Here is a 23,440-nt window from a genome sequence, read left to right on the forward strand (position 1 = left end):
GAGGATCAGGCCAGTGAAGGTACACAAGGGAAGTGGTGGAGAACAATGTTTAAAGCTTCCTTGAACGGCATCATGACCACAATGAAGAAAGCGGATTCTGTGAAGATCTCAGGAGTCACACGCAGAGTGTACCAGAGAGGCCGCCTGGGAATGCAGAATAAACAACAGATGTGTCTGAGGCAAGAGGGTGGGATCTGTGGAGAGAGTCCAGCAGCATATAGAATCTCTCAACAAGCCAGAATGAGTTGAATAAAAATAATCAAGGGTGACTGAGCATTTTTCAGAGCAAGAAGATGGAAATGTATTCAAAGGGTCTTGCTGTGAGCAAAATGAATCAAGAGACACTTAGCGGTGCACCGTCTGACAATATTTTTAAATTCCCAGACTAAAGAAAAGTCTTGGTAGCATGTAGGCAGAAGAAAATGACACCAGCAATACCCAGCCCTAAAAGTTACATGGACAGGAACTCTGGGGTAGCTGGCCTTAGGATATTCCATGGTGCCAAGGGAACAGTGTTACAGGATGGGTGGTTGTGGGCTTTATACATAGCCAAGATGTGTCTTTGTGCAGGATGGATGCAAAGTTGCTCAGAGTCACAGGGTTTGCAGAGTCATTTTAAAGGAGTGGTGTCCTGATTGAGGAGTAAAAGTTCTAAACCTGTAGATAAAAGTCGTGGTACTGTTGGGTGCAGGGAGATCAGCTGTCATAAAGGTAAGGGTCACAGAGTTGTAGGCAATAGTGTAAAGCTGGAAACCACCTTGGACAGCCCATGTTAGAGACAGCCCTTGACATGATGAGCTGATTAGTTGCAGGCAGCTGGGGAAAACACTTAACTTGCTTAATAATAGTATTCATAAGCTGGACGTGGTAGTGGATGCCTTTAATTCTAGCACTCAAGAGGCAGAGGCAGGCCAGTCTCCTTGAGTTCAGGACCAGCCTGGTCTATATAGTGAGACACTCTCAAAAAACAAAAGGATTCATCACATTCTTAAAGGAAGAGATAGATATAGACAGATGCTTCAGTAGGTATTAGAATTAGTGAGGTACTCTTGGGTTGCATTCATTGGTTTGTCTCTGAAGTGACTGGGTTGTGGAAAAGTCTGGTCAGGGGGAGAATCTGTTAAATCCATGGCTTTTGACAGTGCCCTAAAGCCTGCAGTCTTTTCAAATCCTCACAAGCATTTGCCAAGTGGTGTAGAGTGACCTAGCAAAGTGGCAGCCAGGGTTGCTATCTGGGCATTGGTTCCTATGGGCAAAGGTTGAGAAAGATAAGTACAGCAGGAAGGGTCTGAGTTTGGATGTTACCTTGCACCTGACTCTTGGAAGGGGGTTCCCCAGGTGCTGTTCAGATACTTTTGTACATGGCCATGCATTCCTTATAAACCTGGGAAAATGTAGTTATAAAGGTGGACACATGGGAGGTAAGTTACGGAATTTGAACTAAAGTTTATGGTAGCAGCTATGTGCAGAGAAGTCTGGATGAGCACTTGTCAGTGGAAAGGCAAGGTGGGGCAGTGACATTTTCCCTGTGCACAAAATAGAGCAGCTTGGATTAAATCTGTATCAGTGGCAAAGTTCTGTACTATTTCCTCCCAAAAGCCTGATGGTGGGGAAGTTTCTGGAAGAGTAATTGATATCGCTATATAAGACTTTTAGCCGAAGTTGATTTTGCCCCTGAGACTTTTCTGGATGTCATAACTGACTGATGCTTCTGGCTTCTGGTGGGTGGAGGTCAGGGATACTGCTGGGTTTTTCCATGAGTGTAACAGCTCCACAACCCAGCCACTGTGTAGCCATTCTGTGATGTCAGCAGTGCAGCAGTGATGAGGAGCATTGCTCACTGATGTTGTTTTGCTCACATGTAGTTTTTGACAAACCTCAGTGGTTCATGCCGATAGAACTGGTTTAGTGTGAATTACTTTTTCTGATTCTTGGGTTTATAAACAAAGAAAAGAGTGTAAACATTTTCCCTTAGTTAGGTAATGCCCAGATTCAGTGTTCACATTCCAACTGAGGGCTCCTTTCTTCTCTGACCATGCAGGTTCATCTCTGTAAGGCCAGGTGACAACTTCTGCTCTTCTTGTGGATTACTTGGTTAACAAGACCCTACCAGTGAGACTTCGAGTTTACGCAGCTGGGACCCGAGCCTCCTCAGTTTTGTACTTGCATGTGCTGGTGGAAGTTTGGAGCTGGTTGGAGCTACTGTTTACGTGGACATTTTGAGCCATTTTGAACTTAAGGCGCTGACGCTGCTAGCAATGAGCTCCCAAAGCCATCCAGGTAAGGCCTGTATCTTTGGTTTCTAGTGCTCCTGTTACAGATGTGTTGCTGCTGCCACTGCAGCCTGCTTGTTTTGCTTTAGATTTTGCTTTCCTGTGGCAGTTGCTGTTGGTTTGCAGCATCACCAAGTGTTTAGTAACTGGGGGTTCTTGTCTTTTGGTTCAAGGGGCTGTTGTAGACCTCCTGGAGATTCAGAGGATGCTCTGGGTTTGCATGCCCACTCAAATGGCAGGCAGTTTCCTTGGTGACGAGGAAAAAGAATTGTGTTTGCGTATGTGATGGGTAAACATCAGCAGATAACTTGCAGAGTGAGTTTCTTGTCAGGGCAAGTGAGGGGCAGTGCTGCTGGGGTGACCCTGGGTAGGGTGAAGCCTTGGTTCCACACAGCCAATCCCGTGTCTTAGCTTGCTTTCTTTGGTGCCATTTTTTTTTTTTTTCTCCCAAGACAGAGTTTCACTGTAGTTTTGGAGCCTATCCTGGAGCTAGCTCTTGTAGACCAGGCTGGCCTCGAACTCACAGAGATCTGCCTGCCTCTGCCTCCTGAGTGCTGGGATTAAAGGCGTGGACCACCACCGCCTGGCTCTTTGGTGCCATATTAAACATTTCACAGGCCTTTCTGATTCTCAATAGCCCTAAATGCCTTTGGAAATGCTGGGTCAAAGGATTACTCTCAGGTCAAGGAGCCGGAAGGGCAGAACAGGATTAGAAACTGCGTACTTGGGCCTTAACAAATATATATAAGATTTGGACTTAGAAAGTAGCAAAGCATGCATGATCCATGGTAAATGTAGAGAGCCCTGACCTGAAGAACTTTCGGCTGCCTTTGGCTACTTCTAGTGTATTGTGTAGTCTCTAGAGCGTTAGGTGTCAGTATCTGTCCTGGGTACACACAGGATGCTGGATAGATGCTAGTAGCTAGGATGGATGCTTGAGGTTTTGTCAGCCTATTTCTGAGCCTGCTCCATTGGGTAGAGGCAGAGACTTAGGGAGGGTCTAGGCCCTTTCCTCCCTGACTGTTGGGAGCAGAGTGGTCACACATACTTCTTTGGGGCATTATCCGTTTGTCTGAGAGCTTCAGATGGCAGGGTTCCAGGCTTTATTTAGGTAGGAGGGTTTTATTGAGTCAGTTGTTCGTGTATTGATTGTAAAGAAATGGTTTATGGTGATTGTAGGAAAAAGTTAAGCTGTGTAGACTGGAATGGCTACAGTAGATATTGGTATGTAGATATGCCTTCCACTCTGCAGTGAGATGGAGGTGTGTGTCTTCCCTGTGTCCACATCTGTATGTGAAGTAGTGTGTTAGATGTTTTTCTATGTTAGTGTGTTGTGAATACCTGTGATGTCAGTGTGCACATAAACCTGACATTCTTCTAACAGTTTGTGACTGTGCTTTATGTCATTGTGGCAATATTCATGATAGTTCCAAATTGATATCGCACAATTACTATGAATATATTATGTACAGTACTGTAAGTATTTCCACAGAATAACTTATGAAAAACTGAAGCTGGGTCAGCAAACATACAGGTTGAAAATGTCTTTAGGATGGCTGAAATTGCTCCAGAATGTTGTCTGACTGAACTTCCTAATTGCAGTGTATAAGGGGGCATAGTTTTACCACTCTGGCATTGGGTAGATTCAGTCTGTTTTATTTCTGCTAGTATGTTGGAGAAAATGATTGTTTTCTTTGCTTTCTAAACGGGGTTCATACTATGTGACCTGATACAGATATAATCAGATCTTGTATACACTACCCAGGCACTTGAGGAAAAGTGTGCTCTTGTTATCACATTGTTGGTCTAAAGAGGTTTGTAAGTATATCTTCATACTGTGTTTAAAATTCTCTCATACATATGTATGACCTAGTTATGTACAAGAGTACATTCTCCCTAAATGTTACATTGTCCCTATATCTATTAACTCAATTGAGTTTTTAAGCCAGGATGCCCTTTATTCTTTGTCTTCATGATTGCTGAGAAAAGTAAAATGTTCTGTTGTAGTTATAATTTTGGTATAGTCTTTTAACATTATTAATCATTTTTCTCTATACAGTTTGGTGTTTTTGCCCCAGTGCTCAATTAAAAATTAATGACTATTCTTTTGATTAATGAGCTCTTTAACCAGAGTTCTGTAAAATACTTGCCTGTTTTTGGCTAATGAATCTTGCCCCATCTACTTACCTCTGACTTTTCCCAGCCACTTTCTTCAACCTTATCCTCGTGAATGGGGTCAGCTGGATCCTGGCTTTCTCCCTCAGAGACTCTTTGCCCTTTGTGTGGGGAATTTTACCTATCATTGTTCACTTATTTCCCCTCCTCCTTCTTCCCTCCCTTAGTTGAGGATCAAACTTGGGACCTCTTGCACACCAGGCAAGTGCTCTACCATTGAGCTGCACCTCCAGCCCCTTTGCTTGTTTGTCTGTCCTTGGGGTTTTGTTGGCTCTTTCTCTTGTGTAAAGTTGTGTGGTGCCTCTGTGTCTTCTTGCAATGAGCTGCTTTGTGCTGAGACCTCAGAATGCTTGCATGTCTGTGGCTGAGCTGTTTGTTCAGGGCTTGGAACTTGCTGAGACTCCTACCTCTCCAGCCCTGTGGTCTTCTGCAGATTATTTTCTGCAGCCATATAACAGGTGCCCTCCATATGGCACATCACAGTCCTGAATACCAAGAAGGGAACTGGCTCTGTGCCTAGGCCATAGGTCCTTACTGGTGACACATCTTTGCTTCTTGACCTTGTAGTTTCAGGTGAGTAAGTCTTCTGGGCTTTTCTCATTGTTAAGCATTGCCTTGAATCCTTCCAGTTTATATTTTGAATTTAGTGGATTTTGGGAAGAAAGAGAATTAATAGTCGATTACCTAATTCATTGATTTTTAATATTGGGAATTGAGCCTGGAGCCTCGTGCAGGTTGATTACAGCCTCCTCCACAGAGCTCTCCAACCTTAGGTTTGCTACCCGGAACAGGAAACTTGTGACTATGCTGGGACCAAGCTAGGGAGCCAGGATAGTCACTGTCTCGAGGTTGTCTGTCTTCCTTCTTCTGCGACCCAGTGTCTTCTCTCTGGTCCTATGCCCTGGCCTGCCTGGCTCACTCCTGCATGCTCCTGTGTGGCCTGGTGCAGTGATGGTGGCACATTAGGCCCTGGTGGAGTCCTGTGGCCTTTGGGTCCTCTCTGACATTGGCAGGGCAGCTTGGCTTTGGCCTGTTGATGAAGTGGCCTTTTTATTTGCTGTGTATAACTCCTCTCTCCTCTGTTTTCCTTTAAACTCCCTGTGGTGCTGGGTGAGGCCTGCGTTATGATTTTATTGCCGTTCTTTCTGGACTTTGCTAGAGCCAGGCCCTGGCTCTCTGACGTAAAAGCCGCCTAGCTGTTGGGATTTATTGCTCTAAATAACTGTTTCCAGTGCTGTGAGCAGCCTGAGGAAAGGGCTTGGGTTAGTTTAGTTTGTGAAGGAGGTTCTGAATGGTGCTACTGGTCTCGTCCTGCACTGAAGCCCTCACTGTTGGGATATGCCCAGGCAGGCTGTGGTTACTCAGCTCTTAGACCTCTGACTGCGAGGCAGATCCCCTGCAAATAGTGGTGTGAGGACTGATGTGCCCGAGGTCTGCTGGAAGAACAAGGAGCCATTCTTTATTTCCTGTCCATTTCCCTTCCAATAATTGCTCTTGTCTTTCTTGATGTTAACGTGCACCTAGATACTGGTAACTGGCTGGCTACCAGGAAACCCAGGCATTGTCACCTGATCACTCATGCACTCAGTTTTTGGCACTACCCTGTGTCTACAGTGCATTTGAGCTTCCTTGTTTGAAGGTCTGCTTAGAGAAAGTAGGTATCCACTAGGAGACATCTATGGTGACCTCGCTGATGGCCTCAGATCCAGGCAGAGCCTGGATCCTTCTGTCTGTTTTCTTATCTCTAAGGTCTTAGTGAGAGGCCTGGCCAGTGTCAGGTTACAAATAAAGTAACCGCTTTGAGGGAGGCGTGTGCAATCCAAGATCAGTGCTTTAATTTGGTCCCTTCTATAGTTTAATAATCTTCTGTCAGTCTGAACCATCACATGGAAGGAGCTGAAGACTGTGTCAACACAGCATAATGACTAGGGCTGTTTTCTGGGTCCTTAGGACCCTTGGTCTGGGCTGGCCTGGGCTGAGCTGAGATCCTGAAGTTCCTTCCATCTCTGTGCTCTAGTCCTCACTTTTTTATTTTGGTTTTCTTTGTTTGTTGTTTTGAAAACCGGGTCTGACCGTATAGCCCTGGTTGTCCCGGAACTCACATGTATATACCAGGCTGTCCTTCTCTTGTTTCTTGTCTCTGAGTGCTGGGATTAAAGGTGCATGCCTGGTCCTAGCCTTCACTTGTATGGTCTTGAGTTCTATTTATTTCAACCAGTTTGACTGCCAAGGTTATTATATAGTAATGAAGAAATTAAGTGGTAATGAGCTTGTATCATAAAGGATTTTTTTTTTGTAGCTTTTATATGGTGCTCTGCAATGTGTTTGTTTCAGAGATACTGCACAGTGTAGGGTAGAGAATGAATTTTGTGGACTGAGGTGCATATAGAAGTCTGGGCAGCTGGTAGCAGGTGAGTTGCAGACTCTGAGTGAGGCCTGGTGTAAGAGTCCAATAGACCCGCAGGGCAGGTGTGTAGGCAGTTAAGGGTAGCCAGCCAGCAGGAGGCCTAGGAGTTCAGCTTTGTCAGCCAGATAGGAGCAACTTCATATAGATCTGGTAGGGAACAGGAGGGGCACAGGGAGGTAGCAACTCTGAGGATGCGACAGTAGGGAGCAAGGCTGAACTGACCAAGTTCATGGAGAAGTGACCATTTCTTCTGTGCCTGCATCTGGTTCTCTGGAGAAGGAAGTGAGATGCCTCAGGCAATGGACTAGAGTTGGGTGGGAGTGTGTTAATCCTGGGAGTGCTTGAGCCTGCTTTCTTAAGGAAAGACTTCTAGAATGCTTCGTGTACATCTTGCTGCCTCCTTCCCAGCTCCTAGCACATGCATCTTGCTGGCATCTTCCCAGCAGCCACCCCAGTAGCATGTGCAGCTCTCAAGTTGTCACCACCCTGGCTTCTCCATGCTGTGATTATCTGGGATCTTAATCAGTCAAGATTTGTTCTGGAAATCATGTAGACATAAGGACTTATTTTTCAACCTATTTTTTTTTCAATCCTCAAATTGTGTTTTGTCTTTTAAAAATCACGAATACCCTGTCACTAGGAAGAGCTCAGAATATTCACTGTCAATGGTGTGCTGATGGTTTGTTTTGGCAATTTTCTGAAAATTCTTACACAGTTTGGGGAGCATTTGCATTTGTGTCCTTCTTTCAAAGCCCCCATTGTAGAAATGCAAATTTCTGAGTTCTGAGATGCTGAATGTTAGATGATTAATGATATTGAAATTTAAGAATGAACTCCTGGTATGTATTTGACACAGAAAACTCAATACTCGAATCATTAGGAACCATTGAGCACAGCTTGGTGCTGGAATAGAAAGGCCATAATTGCAGCACCCGGCAGCGGGGGCAGGTCGTACGTGGACAGGTGTGCAGATGCATGCCGCCTCCAGAGCTGGTCTATGCAAGGCCGAGAGCTGCTCCAGCTGAAGAACTGGCTCTGTTTAACCGTAGGTGTTTAAAACTTATAGTGATCATAAATCAGCATTGATTACTTGCTTACTCCAAGTCAAACACCGCTGTGCTTTTAAGGAACGAGAATGAATAGCAAGTTCGTTCTGAATTGTGCTTTCCAGTTATTACATTTATGTGTCCTGATAACCTTGTGAAGTGAGCTGGAACACCATCGTTCCATTGTGTGGGTGAGGAAACCAGTATTGCCTGTCATCAAATGACTGCCTAGGTTGAGGTCAGTCAGTGCTTCAGAGGCCAGCCAGGAACTGGAATCCATGTCCCACCCATGGTTCTTTGAGGGCAGCAGGGTGCTTTGGACCCAGATAAGTCTAGTTATCCTCTCTACATGTATGGGACTTCCCAGGCCAGGCAGGCCATTCAGGGATGGAGTGATTCTTGCTAAGAGAAGGGATAGGCAGATCATAGCAGCTCCCAGAAAAACTGTATACATTTGAAGATGTTCCCCCAGAAGAGCTGTACTGGCTGAGTCTGAAGAGCAGGGCATGATGCTTGCTGCCTGGGGTATGTGGCCTAGTGGAAACAAGGCTTAGAATGGAGGGAGAGAGTTGGGTTTGCTGTTGCCGTCTGCGTTGCCATGATCTCATCACGTCTAGATACAGAGGCTCTGACCTTACTCCCCTTTGTTGTCCTCTCCTGCTACATACAGTATTACCATGGGTCTTGACTCTCTTACGCAGTCATCCTTGGACTTATGGTTTTACACTATGTGCATTGCATATTAGGTATGTTTCAGACCTCTGAACTCTCTTTGCTGGCCATGGAAAGCGGAATTAAGCTGAGTGGGTGCCTTGTGAACCATGTTAATTTGGAAATTTGGGTGAAACTGAATGTTTCTTCCCAGCACCTCTCTGTCTGCTTAGTTCATGAGAACATTAGAAATGGACACTGAGGAACACTGTGATGATGAAAGCAAATGAAGCGGAACAGTAGACTCACACCCCTTTCATCAAGTGCTCAGAAGCTACCACGAAGCAGTGCTCAGTATCTCAGCCCTTCCTACCTCTCACTGTCACTGTGTACTTAGAAAAGAAGTCATGAAGCTTATCTATAGGTAACACTTGTATGTTTTAAAAATAAAATCTATGGCTAGTTACATCTTTTTTTTTACAAATCCCATCAGAGATAGCGATTATAAAGAACTATAAAGTTGGTTGAAGTATCTTGGTGTTCTCTTATTTAGAGGTCATTAGCAGGATGAACTGATTTTCTGCATTCAGTGACATTCTCACAAGACCTAAATCAGCTTTTGACTTTGTATTCCCTTTGTTGGGATCGGTTGTTGTCCAGGCATGTCAGCCTTTGATAACTGAGATTGATATGGGCAGTTCATGTATGTATGTGTGGGTGCATGTGTATGTGTATATGCTTCTGTGTGCATGCGAAGGCCAGAGGTCAGCCTCAGGTGTCATCCTCAGGAGCTGCTCACCTTGTTTTTTTTTTTTTTTTTTTTTTTTTTTTTTTTTTTTTGACACAGAGTCTCTCACTGAGACCTGGGGCTGGCTGGTAAGGGTAAGTTGGCTGGCCAGAGAGCCCCAGAGATCCTCCTGTCTACACTTCCCCAGTGCTAGGTAATATATACCACAGTATGCCACTAGGCCCAGCTTTTTATATGGGTATTGGAGACTGAACTCAAGTCCCCATGCTTGTACAGCAAGGACTGGAATTTAAGGGAGAGCTTCCCCTTCTCCCTTAAGTTCCAAACTTTCAGAACAGTTTTTAGAAGCCTATTCCTTGTATTCTGGTTGTTTAGTTTCTGTGTCTCTGTTCATTTCTGCTGCTGTAATAAAACCCCTTTGGTGATATGACTTAAAGTCTACAGAAATTTTTGGTGCATTTATGGAGGCTGGAAGGCTAAGATCAGGATGCTGGTGACTATCTGGTCAGGGCTTTCCCGGCCTCTGCATGGTCCCACCCTGCTGCTTGCTTTTGTGCTGGCGCCAGGAGCCCCTCCCTATTGAAGGGCCCTCAATACACTCACTCTGGGTGTTGTCCTCACACTTCATTTCTTCCCTGTGGCCGTACTTCTTAATGCTGCTACACTGGGTGGGGAAGCCAACATTTAGACCTTCACAGAAGGTGTTAAAGCTCCCACTTGGATTAGTTTTCACTCGCAGTTGGTGTGCTCTTCTTCCATTCTTCAAGGAAATCTCTTGGAGAAAGTGGACTTAATTAGAGCCCTGTTTCTGAGTGCCTTGTTGATTCAAAAGACCTCACTATTGGTATGGGTGTTCCGAGAAAACTGTGGGGTTATAGTTTCTAATGCATGCAGTCTTAAGAGCAAGCTAGGCCACTTTTAGTGGAAGCCCCTCCCTCCCATATTCAGCCATCAGCATGATGCAGAATTCTTGATGCATTTATTTTCATCTTCACATGGAACCAGTCCATAGCAAGGACAGACTGATTCTTCAAGCCCATGCCTTTCTCTCAGATTGATGCAGTGTGCATACCTGCCCTTACACCTTACCTTACTGCTTGCAGCTGCAGGGGCTCCTTATGAAGTGGCCACCTTATCCTCCATCCCTCTTTCTGGTAAGTGGCGTTGTTTTTTGTTTTTTTTTTAATTAACATAAAAATAGATTTATTGATCATTTCATGTGTATGGATGTTTTGTCTGCATGTATGTCTATGTATCATATGCATGCAGTGCCCACAGAGTCCAGAAGAGGGTGTTGGATTCCCTAAAACTGGAGCTACTATATGGGTACTGGGTTGGAACTCAGAACTTCTGAAAGAATAGCAAGTACTCTTAACTACTCAGTCATCTATCCAGGCCCAGTGCTTTGTTTTGGTTCTATCCAAAGGACTAGAGAGATATAATTAGTCTTTCTTACAAATCAGGGATTGAAAGTGTTTTAGAAAGTTTGAGGTAGTGCCTGGGGAAACTGGTCGCAGGAAATGCCAGCAGTTTCCTTGGAAAGCTTCGGCGTAACTTGGAGCCATGCAGAGTTCTCTTCACCCTGTGGTCACCTTAGTGATGGTAGAAAGTAGGAGGTTAAGGCCCCCTGGAAAGCCTGCATGGGTGTTGGCCTGAACGTGGTGGCTGAGAAGGGAATCAGATCTTCGGGGACTTTTGTCTCCCTCTTGCAGCATCAGGGCAGGTAGCGAGGGGCCTGCCTCAGAGTGGAGGCACTCAGCCAAGGATCAAGGACCATACGGCACAGATGTCCTCATCATTGGGGCATCCTCTTGAGAGTCCTGTGTCTGCAAAAGACATTTTCATCTAGGAAAGTGGTTCTTTTCTAAATGAGCATAGGTTTCACTGTCCTCTGTAGACATTTGAGGGAATATATTCGTCTTCCCCTTCAGGCAGTTAGCACAGGCAGTATGGTAGCAGTGTATCTCCTAGCACCATTGCTGAGGCCAGAGATGGGGCTGTTGAGACTTGGCATGCTGGGTACCCACCATGGCTTCAGTGCCCCATGCTTAACCTACAGGAAATGTACCTGCTGGGCTTTAGGTGGGAGACTGGGCTTTCTTTTGAGCTGTCCCCCTTGAGGTTCCTTTCTAGACTCTGGAACTAGTTCAGTTTTTCATCCATCTTCCTGTTCTCCTGTGATTTGGCTCTCTTCTGTCTTCCCAGTCATGGGATGCATCTTGCATACGTCTCATGGTGGAGGGGAAGGTCAGGTAGGGTCATGTCCACTTGTAGGCAGTAGTTGACTCAGTTCAGCTGAGGTTCACAGACTGGTTGGCATGTATTGGCATGAGAATGCAACCAATCACTGCCTTGAGCTGGGGGACCATAGACCTTGAACCTGGTGGTCTGACATCTCACTGGGGCCGTCCTGAATAGAGGGGACAGTTTGAGTTTCCTTCAAGCTTGTGTAGTTGATAGAAGCTGGGAGCCTGGCATGTGGATAATCTGGGCTGTCTGTCTCCTTGCAAAGATTTTTACCAGGCAGTAAGGAGTTGGGTAGCTAACACCCAGACATTCCTGCATTGAGAGGGCTTTGCTTGGGTAGGAGTGGACAGGCAGTTCAAAGTGTTTGAGTTAGCATTTCATTTTGCTTGATTTTTTTGTTGTTGTTGTTAATGTTGTTCTTGCTGTTTGTTTATTACAGGGTGGCCTGAAACTTAGCATATGACCCAGGCTAGTCTTGGACTCAAGATCTTCCTGCCTCAGTCTCCTGAGTGCTGGGGTTACAGGAATGCCCTGGGAAGTACGTTCCACTTGAGACACTGATTAAAATTATTTGTGATGATAACATCTTCACCATTGCTTTCTGTAAAAGCGAGCTCTATATTTTCTAGTGTTAGATATTTTATAGTTTTCATCATCCATTGTTAAATTTCAGGTACCTTCCCTTAATAGCTTGTCTGAACACCTTCAAAGTAAGTTTTATACACATCTGACTAAAAACAAAATTCTGCCTCTGGAAAACTAACCTGAGTTTCTGATAGATCTCAGCACTGGGCAGGAGCTTCAGGGCTCATGCTAGGTCCCTGTTGATGCTGCTGCAGAGTGAGGTCTTTGAAATGTTGGTGTTTCCTTCATTCTTGCTGTGGGTGCTCACAGAGACTTTGGGATTGGCAGAAGTCAGAGCTTATTGAATGCTATGGCCTCTGTTGATTCTAAACTGTGTCTCAGTCCTCAGGAGTCACAAGGTCACTGCAGTAGACTCAGGAATCCACCTTAGAAAAATATCAGAACTTAAATTTGTTCTATTTTATGTAGTGAATGTAGAACATTTGATCAAGTGTCATTTTTAGACTTAAAATACCTACTGTTAACAAATGAGAATTTAGCATGTTGGTTTACATCTGTGAGTCCTGGGTCAGTCTGAACCACAGAGGTTACTGCACTGTTGCAGAGGTGAATATAGGGATACTTTCAGACTGTAGAGGAAGCTTGGGGGTCATGAAGAGGAAGTTCATTGGCCTATGGGAGTGTGGCATCTTTGGGCTGCCTGTGAGGTAGGTGCACTGGGAGGTGCAGGAGCAGTGTGTTTGTAAGTCTGAGATGAGGCATGGTCCATGGCAGCCCAGAACTGTTTTCACAGTGCCCTTCTCAAATGCTTGTCTCTTCTTCTGTGAGCAGTCTCAGTGCCAGGCCAGCAGGTGGTCTGCATTGTAGCATTGCCAGACAGGGCCTCCAGGCTGTGTGTGTGGCCTGGCCTTCTTTGGGAGTCTCCCCTGTTCCTTTTCTTTGTCTCTGCTGAAGGTGAAGCAATGTGTAGAAACAGACTAGTGCTGCTGGGCTCATTGGTAGCTTGTCCCCAGTCTGCACTGCACGTATTCCACAGGGGCCTGGCCTGCAGACCTCAGCGGAAGCCAGTTGTCTTGTCTGCTCCTCTGTTCCTGGAAAGCCTTGCCACACACAGGCAGGGCCACTCTGGGTGCATCCGGTCTCTGCTGTTGCCGCTTGTTTGGGAGCTATTGGCTCTGGTCAGATATGTGGATGTGCTGTTAATTTGTCCTCATTTTTGGAAGGAAGTTGGTGGCTCAGACGAAAGGAAGAGCCACAAAATGTCAAACCCAGCAGCAGCCATCTGACGTGGCTGTTGATCACCACGACATGGAATGAAGAGGAAGCTTTTGATTTCCTTGCTTGCTAGGTTGAGGCCATATTTTATTGACTCTTTGGAGTCCTGATCCCTTCCTGTTAGTATTGCTAAAATTTTCTGTGATTGGAGTTTCCCTGGGTGAGCCAGTGGCATAGGAGTCCCTGTGTCTGTGAGGACTTAGTGCTGGTGTGAGTTTCTGGTGCAGCCTTCCCAGAGCTGAAGGGAAAATGGCAAAATCTCAGGTGTCGTCTGACGGTGATAGCCACATCTCCAGAGATGCTGTTCTGCCATGACCCCTGGCTGCTGCTCTCCTGACAGCCAGCTGTTCAGCTGTTCTGTAAACCCAATATGGAGCAGAGAGCTCATTCTAGGCCTGACTCTTGTTTGTGTAATGAGATGACCCTTCAAGCCATGATTTTCCCATCAGTCCTGACCAGTGGAACCACATGAAAGTATCAGATCCTGGAAGATCTGTATCCAGACATACCTGCCAGCCCCTCACATCTGCCGAGGGCATTAAAAAAAAAACAGAGGCATCTAGGGAAAGATGGGATTCCTGTATGGGGTCCCAGATTGGAAACCATGGAAAATGGAGGAAATCCAAGAAAAGTCTTGATTTCAGCTGTGAACTGTGTGTCAGTGTTGACTCCTCGGTCTTGGCTGTGCACTGTGCATTACTAAGAATCTGAGCTCCAGAAATGAAGTGCATCAGCAGGTGTTCTTTCAGGAGTGCTTGTTCACCTCTGCAGGCACCCCAGAATTTAGTGCTTGCTTTGTTCCTTTATGCTTGCATGTGGATGTGAGGTCACCTGTCCCACAGATCTTCCTTGGTAAACACGAGATCTAAGTGTTCCCATGTGGGAGCTTTCTCTTGACAGATGCCAGCCTCCAGACAGGTGTGAGGTCTCAGTGGGAGCTCAGGAAAGAAGGGCACCTGGACCTGCTCTGCAAAGAAGTAACCACAATGTTCCTGCCCTATTGCACCCCTGCTCAGGCATCATCCTTCACTTTTCCTATGGTAGATGAGTTTTTTAAGTTTATTAAAATGGCGTCATACAACATTTGCTCTTTTCCATCTGGATCCTTTCAGTAGTGTGTTTGCAAGGTGGATATGGCAGCTGGTCTATTTTCATGGCTGTTTAATGTTACACTGGACGGACTAACCCAAGGTATTCTTTCATTTGGTGCTGATGTTTGCATGGTTTTCACTTGGGGTTCTTCTGTTTGATGCCGCGGTAGCTTGTGTGTAGCGGATGATCTGTGCAGATTGCCTGTGACAGTGTGCTCTGACCTGTGCCGCATTAGCATGCTGTCTGACTCACACGCAGTCTTCAGCATTTTGTACAGTCTTCTCATCTTCATTGTCACGGCTGAATTAACTAAAGATGCTGATCACTTTCATACGGCTAACCAGCCGTATGTGGGTGGTGGGGAAGTTGCCTCTTCAGTTCCTGGATGGAAATTCAGGAAACCAATTTGTCTTTGTTTTTCTTACTGATTTGTGGCAGCTTTTTTGTTTAGATTGGGTGGATATGTGTCTTTTTGTTGGTATGTCTACTGCTGTTTTCTGTCAATCCTATGGGTTGTCTTTTTCTTTTTTTTAGTGTTTTTATTTAACAGATGCTTTTAATTTTAATATAACACATTATTTCACTTGAAGGACCTGAGGAAGCTCTGTATAATTTTTAGTAGAAACATTACCACTTTATCAGTCGTATTTGGATTTTTAAAGTATGGTGCAAAGTGGGGGTTAGATACTTTTAATTTTAATATTTGGTTAGTTCAGTGGCTTACTGAAGGGTTAATGTTTTCTCTTTTACTGTACAATGCCAATCAAGTCTCTATGTGAGTGGGTTTGGTTCTAGACTGTTCTGACCCATCTGACCCATTGCCCTACTTGCCTGTGCCAACAGAGACATCTTTGTCAATTATGTTCTTTTTGAACTAGTTATGCTAGTTTTTTTGTGAGGTTTTTTTGTGTTGGAGACAGAGTTTTTCTGTGTATCTCTGGCTGTCCTAGAACTCACTCTGTAGAACAGGCTGGCCTCAAACTCACTGAGATCCGCCTGCTTTACCTTCCTGAGTGCTAGGATTAAAGGTGTGTGCCACCACTGCCCCACTGTGAGTTTTCTTTAACTGTCTAAAGTCCTTTTTAGTTAATGAAGTCTCTGTATTAGAGTTTTGTTGATTTGTGTATGGAATAAGTTTTATTTCCAATTTTTCAACCCATGAGTGTGGTATATGTTTCTATTTAGGTCTTTAATATCCATTTTGTATTTCTCATAGTTGAGGTTTTATTCCTTTTTGTTAGACTTTTCTGTGTTTTTTGCTGTTTTGTTTCCTAATTCACCTTTTTTGTTCATTATGTTTAGAAATACAATTGTTTTTGTATAGTCACCTTGTCACCTGATGCGTGACATAACTTTCTTTTCACACTAGTTTATCTATAGATTTTTTTTGTTTCAGCAAGTGCACACTATCTGGATATGACTGTTCTGTGTGCTGAGTTCTAGACTGTCTTTCTGTGCTGTCTGGGACCTCCAGTCGGTGTCTGAGCAGCACTGTATTGTGGGTATCTGTGTCTTGCTGCAGCAAGAAGGAAAACTCCCAGAATGTCATCACCAAGGTAGCATCTGATGTAGGCTTTGTGTAAATGGTCAATCAGGATAAGGGTGTTCTCATCTATCATTAGCATGCTGAGAATTTTCTAATCAGAGCATGTTTAAGACCTTAGGTTGAACCACATGAACCACAGATACCCACAATACAGCCTGTAAAGTTAAAACTTTTATTTGGTTTGACTTTTTTTTTTTTTTTTTTTTTTTTTTTTTTTTTTTTGGTTTTTCGAGACAGGGTTTCTCTGTGGTTTTGGAGAGCCTGTCCTGGAACTAACTCTTGTAGACCAGGCTGGTCTCGAACTCACAGAGATCCGCCTGCCTCTGCCTCCCAAGTGCTGGGATTAAAGGCGTGCGCCACCACCGCCCGGCAACTTAATATATTAGATTTTGTATATATCAATTATTAATAGATTTTCTTTCCTTTTATTTGACTAATATAAATTTTCTCATTCGATTTTTATTTTTCTTTCTGGTTTTTGAGATGGGGTTTCTCTCTGTAGCCCTGGCTGTCCTGGAACTAGCTTTGTAGACCAGGTTGACCTTGAACTCACAGAGATCCATCTGTTTCTGTCTCCCAACTGCTGAGATTAAAGACTTGTGCTATCATAACTATGGTGATAGTATACACATAGTCCTACAATTTTTTCTTTATTTTTCTTTTCCTCTTTCCCCTCCCCTCTTCTTTTCTCTCCTCCCTTCTCCTCCCCTCTCCTCCCCTCCTTTCCCTTCCCCTTCTGTCCCCTCTTCTCCCTTCCCCCCCTTTTTTTTGGACAGGGTTTTTTTGTTGTTTTTTGTTGTTGTTGTTGTTGCTCTGTGTGTGTGTGTGTGTGTGTGTGTGTGTGTAGCTCTGGCTGTCCTGGAACTCATTCTGTAGAACAGGCTGGGCTTGATTCTGAGACTTAAGAGATCCAACGGCCTCTGCCTCCCAATTGCTAAGACTAAAGGTGTGCACCACCACCGCCCAGCTTAATTTCTTTTCTTTTAAATTTTGATATTAAGCTAATGCTGCCTCCTTAAAGTGTGATAGAGTCTTTTCTTTCTTAATTCTGTTATTGACAAAGATTTTCGTTAGAGTCTGTTGACCACATCTCCAGTGCACTACCACCTCACGTCTTTCTACCACTTAAGATAATGTAAGAACCAGTTCTGTTTTTCAGATAGGCTAAAAATCAGGCAGTAGATTTAGATTGTATTTGGCTTGTGGACTCTAGTGTGCCCACCCTGTCAAGCCTTCTGAGGAGTTCAGGAAGCCATTATTGTTATCCCTGAGTTATTTGGAAGATCTCTAAATAAACCCATCTATGGGTTCAGTGGTCAAGTATCTCTGCCCTCTCATCTTTGTACTGTCTGTGGGGATGTTGTTATCTTCCTTTTTCCTCCCCCCTGCCCTCTCATCTCTGTACTGTCTGTGGGGTTGTTGTTATCTTCCTTTTTCCTTCCCGATGGTGGACGTTGCCTATTTCCTTCTCCTCATTGGACTCAGAGACTTACTAGTTGTTTTAGTATTTGTAAAGGACCAAGTTCAGTTTCTTGATTCAATTGGATTGGATAATCAACTGCTGCTCTTACAACCTTTCCTTTATTTTATTCTCCAGTTTCAATATGCTGGGTATTTTGTTTGCTTACTGATTAAAGTATTCAGATCAATACATTTGTTCACACTTTCTTGTTTTGTAGTAACTGTACTTAAGACTTGGCGTTTCCGTAAGTGTGTGGCTTTAGCCAGATTGTGTGAACTTTTTGATACATTTGCTTTGTTATTCAGTTAATGGTATTACCTAATTTCTCATTGTATCTCCTTTGAACAATGGGTTATATGGAAATGGTTATGTAAATTTGTAGGCAAGTTTCTTTCCTGCCCACTACCTCAGCTGTTTAGTCCCAAAGAAACACACAGAGGCGCCATTTGTAATCAGAGACTACACTTTCGTTTCCTGGCTGCCCATACCTGCATAGACTATATTAATTGCAACACTGTTTGGCCAATGGCTCAGGCATATTTCTAGCTAGCTCTTACATCTTAAATTTACCTGTTTCTGTTAGTGGCTGTGGAATTACCTCATTTTCTACATGTCTTGTTTCCTTGGAGGCTGCTTGACTCTACCTACTTTCTCTGTATCTCTTTGTTAGAATTTTCCCGCCTGGCTTCACTCTGCTAAGCCAGAAACAGCTTTATTCAACCAATAAAAGCAACACATATATAAAAGGACATCCACATCATAAATTTCCTAGGTTTTTTTTTTTTTTTTTTGGCTTATTTTGGTCAGTCTTCTAAGTGTTTCACAAGTTCAGTTCTATGGCATTTAGTCAAGTTTGATAGTTGTAGTTCTCAGATCTATGACCTGACCAGTGTCCTGCTGCTTTTGGAAGGCTCTGCTGTGATTGTAGATGGGAGAGAGTCTCCTTTTAGTCCTGTCAGGTTTTGTTCTTTTGTGTGGTGTGTCTATTTTAAGCCCATACAAATTGGAAGCCTTACACTTTAGTGTTAAAATACCATCTTTGTGTTATTATGGGATGTGTCTTTTTCTCTCTGTGTTGGTGCCTAGTGTATAAAGTCCAGTTTCAGGTTCTATGAGAGCCAGTCCATGCTGGTTGTCTCCTCGTTCTTTGCTCGTGGCTTGGAAGATAGCCCTGCCCGAGAGGCTGATGACTCAAAGTGCTCTTCCTTTCTCTTATCCTTCTCTCTTCCCTCTCCCATTGGCACCCCATAGCTCTGACTCCCTTGACAGTCCTCCTGTTGCAAAGCCAGCAGATACATCTATAACAGTTTACATTTTATCCTGACCACCCTCACCTTGACTGGAGGGTGCCTTGGTAGAACTCAGTTCTGTAAGTAAGTCAAGTCCTACCTGCCAGGGTCAGTTGTCCTGTTTTCTGCCTAATGTTAGAGGTATGTTGTTGGCCACTCTTCAGGGGCCCCTGTCCTGCACTGTCCAGATGGCTCTGTTTTCTCTGTTCCATGGCTGTACAGGTTAGCTGATTTTTATGTTGCAGTGAAATGAAGTGGGCTGAATACATCTGTAGCCTTGAGTCTCTCTAGTAGCTCTTTTATTCATATCTTTTATGAAGTGATTTGTGTTGTAAGTGGTGTGAAGCCTCCCTCCCTGCCTGCCTGATAACCTATCTTCCCATGTGTGCATCCAGCCCCCTTAGCGTCAGTGAAGAGTCTATTCAGGAGTTAGCATTAGCTTGAGAAATAGTTTGGGAAGGAGGAGGTATGGTGGGCATCATGGGATGTGGGGGGCCAGGGACAGAGTATTAGCTGTACAGTGGGAGTGGAACTCCAGTCCTTTGTCCTCTGTGAAGCCAGGGGCTATGTATTAAAGACCTTAGTTCTTGATCCTAGGATTTCCCCTATTCTTATACACTGATGAAATCAAGGTCCAAAAGGGTATAGTAAACCAGAGTCCAGCTGATGGATGGTTAGGGGGCTACCACACTTGGGATAGGGTGTAACATGACTTCTTTAGAGTATTTCTTGTTTTGTTTTTGAGATATAGGAATGCTAGATGTAGTTAGCCATGCATTTGCTGTAACGTGTGTCATTAACCGTACATTTTAGGTGGCATGGTTATACATAGTTAACCATGTGTTCGATGTAACATGATATGTGTCATTAACCATGTATTTGATATGACATAGTTGTACATAGTTAGCCATGCATTTAATGTAACATGCTGTGTGTCGTTAACCATACATTTGATGTAACATTGTTGTATATGGTTAGCCATGCATTTGATGTGATGTGGCTGTATGTAGTTAAGCATACATTTAATGTGACATGTGTATGGTTAGCCATGTGTTTGATGTGACATGGTTGTGTGTAGTTGACCATTGTATTTGATGTCACACAGCATCTGGGGGTGTGCAAAGAGGGTTGCAGGAAGAGCCTGACTTGCCCATGCAAGTAGGATACCCTGGGAGGAGGCTGCGGCAGACAGTGCATCCCTCACATTCTAACTTTTTCCTTTTTAGGTGGTCTCCTGTTTTACAAACTTTGAAACCCATTTCCTGAAAAAGGGATTATAGCAATAGATTATAAGATCAGAGGCTTCCAGTCATTTCCATAGACACCCCCAACCATGGAGTGTGCACACTGTGGGGTTGTGCAGACGCCATCAGAAGGAGACCCCTGGGAGAAGATTGGCTCTTGGGCAGACCAGTGGATACTGCGGCCAGCCGCAGCAGGGCCAGGCATTGTGGCAGGACCTCCCCAGCCTGGGCCTGGGCCTGGGCCTCATTTACCAGCCTGGAGCTGCTTGGAAACCTTGGGTGTGCTGCTCCCAGAGGAGGAGTGGCTCTGCTTACACTTTCAGCCTCAGGCCAGGCAGCCCTGGCCAAGTGGTTTCTTAAAAAGAATTCTTCCTCCCCTGATTAATTTCTGGCATGCAGTGCTTGGGAGCTCTTGCGTCAGTAAATCGTCATGAGCCCTCAGTCGTCTGGATCAGACATAAACACTAGGCCCAGCTCCACCACTCCTGACACCCTGCCAGGCCTGCTTGCCCTCAAAGCCTCAGGATGGGCAGCTACAGACAGAGACAACAGGGACTCTTGCTGCTCACAGAGACCTAATTCAGAGGGCGGCTAACTCAGCACCACATGCTGCGCTCATAGGTCAGGGTGCCGTGCTCAGTTGTAGCTTATTTGTGGAACCGTGTGCTGTTTCTCCCCTGACGTCGTGGACACATCCATTGGGTATTTTACTCTTTGGAACAGTTACTGCCTTCCATTGACATTCTCTTTGGGTTTGGAAAGGTCCCTGTGTGAGATTTACTCAGTGGTTTTAGCATCAGGGGATCCTAGAGAGTGAATATATTCCCTGCAGTGTACAGAACTTGCTGCTGAAGTCTGAGGAATTCAGTGAACTCCCTATAGGGTTTTTTTTTTTTTTTTTTTAAACCGGCATTGAAACGTTCTCTCTTCTTGTCTCATCTCTCCCCTCTAAGATATCCCTTTTGGTTTTAGCCTGTATTATCAGAAGAGGCCAGAACAACTAAACATTTCTCTTTCATCCTTGAGTGCACACTTGGTCAAAACATGATCAAATGTCCTGCCACAGCTCCTTCAGATTCCTGGAAAACAGCTTGTAACCAATGGTCTGCTTTCAGTGTGAGACTCAAACATTAGGGCTTCTAGGTATCTTTAGGGAGCATGTGTGGCTGTAGCTGCTCCAGATGCTAACAGTGTAGACTCTGGGCAATTACCCTATGCTGTGTCAGGCCATCCTGTGTTTAAGGCAGATTCCCTCAGGCTGCAGAGGCATAGGTACAAAGCAGTGCTGAGGCCTTGATGCCCAAGTGGCCTGTCCGGAACATAATCTCAGAGTCTTTGTTTTCTGCTCAGTTTCTTCTTTGTTTTCTACTCACTTTCTTCTTCCTTTACTTCCCTCCCACAATTATAGGGAGATTTATGAATGAAATCTAGGGTGTCGGTAGTACTAACATACATGATGCCAAGAAAACCAAAGCAACCTGTTTCAGCCTTTAGGGCTCTGCCACAGTGGAGCTAGAGCTCAGTGTTCCCATACCACCAGGCATGGCTACTTCTCCCCCAGGCCCCTGGGTAAGGGATGGTGCTTACAAGGCTCAAGGTTGTTAATGTCACTTGCTCCCTAAGCCTTCTATCTGTCAGTGGGAGTATACTGCTTCTGCTGCAGGCTTGTTGAAACTCCCATGGTTGGGCAGACACAGTTGAGAGGACAGAGCCAAGTCCAGGTTCCTGGTGGTTTCCTGTGGTGGAGGGGGAGGGTGGTTACAGTCTCTGGTTTTGAAACATATGCTCAGTAAAGGCAGGTTAGCTCAGTCATCATAGGCTAAGCTTTTCCTGGAAACGTGTATTTGGGTACCATTGCAGGTGATATGGTCTCACTGGTTCCCATCTCCTTGATCTTTTACAGGTCCTGGGAAAGTCTCACATCTGTGTGCTTCTGTTAGGAATGAGAGCAGAATGTCCTTTGTGGACAGGGTATTCATAGAAACTGCTCCACTGCCTCTGTTTGCTGTCTAGGGTCTTAAGATAACATGGAAGTGGGCCTCTTGAGCCACAAAAGCAGTTGCTGTTTGCTTCTTAGGATGCCTTCAGTAAAGGCCCTGAACTCCCCACTTAGCTTTACTGTTTTTAACAACACAGGGCATCAGTCTGTGGTGGGTTCCCCATTCCCTGGGGTCTTTCATTTACTGTGTCTTGAAAACTTTTCTATATCAGTTACGTATATGGTGTACATATGGTTGTGACAGCACATGCTGTAATCCCTGCATTCAGAGGCAAAGGCAGGAGTTTGGACCTAGGCTGAACTGTGCTGTGAAGCACTTATTCTTTTCTTTACACTGGGTGTTAATTCTCATCTTTTCCAACTTGGTTCATTGTGTGTCTGTTATTTATTGCAAAATACAGGCAGTGTAAACATTCCCATTGACCATTTTAAAGCGCATTTCAGTGATGACATAAGTACTAGTGCATGGTTCCTTTCCAAGTAGAAATTGTCCCTTTCAGTACCAGCTATGCATTCCCTTCTCAGCCCTAGTGGCCACCATTCTACTTTCTGTTGAATCCGTTCCTAGGTACCTCAGGTAAGTGGGATTATGTAGTGTCTGTTTTCTGCCAGGCTTATGTCGTGCAAAACAGTGTTTCAGGAACCATCTGTGTGTAGCACCTGACAGAGAAGCTCATTCCTTTCCCAAGCTGAATAATGTTCCATTCTGTACGATTCACACCTTGTTTATCCATTCTGCTGATGTAACTTGGGCGGTTTCCAGGTTTTGGCTGCTGTGAACATTGGTGGACTTGTGTTTGTTTGAGTCCCCTTTGTGGCAGATCTGGATGGTCATGATTATGCCGTGTGTAGTTGTTGTTAAGAAACCAGTTTTCACAGTGTTATGTGGTGTGTGTGTATATATATAACCAGCAATGTCTATTGGGTCTACCTTTTTGAACACCCCCTAACTTATGATACCTTGCTTTTGTTAAAGATGGCATTTCACTGTGGTTTTCATTTGCATTTGTTAGTAAATAGAGCTCCTGAGACCACCCCATATGCTTCCTGGCTATTTGTGTATCTTTGTGTAATATGTGTCTAGGGTTTGGCTGTTTTCTTATTGTGGAATTGTTGAAGTACTTGATATATTTGGTCTATGGCTTGCCCATGCTTCTCCCACTCAGTGTTGCCTTTGCGTTCCTTAGTGTCTGCTTTTGAGGATGTTCAGTTCTTATTTCCTTTTGTTGGTCATATCTTTGGGGCCAGGTCCACGGTATGAAGACCTCTTGTTTTCTGTTAAGAGTTTTATGGTTTTAGTTTCTGTGTTTAGATCTTTAAATTTAGGTTAATTTTTGGCTACTGTGTAAGGTGGGGATCTGCCTTGGGTGATGTTGTTTGCTTCTAAGTTGTTGTACGATT

At 44.5% G+C, this 23,440-nt stretch overlaps 1 protein-coding gene across 11 annotated transcripts in view; it reads left to right on the top strand.

Moving 5' to 3' along the window:
• The window catches only part of Hdac4 (histone deacetylase 4), a 265,090-nt gene that overhangs the window by 31,991 nt on the left and 209,659 nt on the right, over positions 1 to 23,440 (top strand). For 6 of the 11 annotated variants that reach the window (XM_057753741.1, XM_057753732.1, XM_057753782.1 and 3 more), the window contains exons 2-3: positions 2,042 to 2,280; positions 10,404 to 10,454. The exons of 2 other annotated variants lie outside the window; for them this stretch is intronic. In XM_057753741.1, coding sequence (XP_057609724.1) covers positions 2,259 to 2,280; positions 10,404 to 10,454 — 73 coding nt within the window. In that variant the 5' untranslated portion in view covers positions 2,042 to 2,258. Of the gene's footprint in view, positions 1 to 2,041; positions 2,281 to 10,403; positions 10,455 to 23,440 lie in introns of those variants that run through there. 3 more of the 11 variants (XM_057753773.1, XM_057753790.1, XM_057753808.1) reach the window with 2 other exon arrangements.

The sequence above is a fragment of the Chionomys nivalis genome, chromosome 2 (assembly GCF_950005125.1).
Source record: "Chionomys nivalis chromosome 2, mChiNiv1.1, whole genome shotgun sequence".
NCBI classification, from domain to species: Eukaryota; Metazoa; Chordata; class Mammalia; order Rodentia; family Cricetidae; genus Chionomys; species Chionomys nivalis.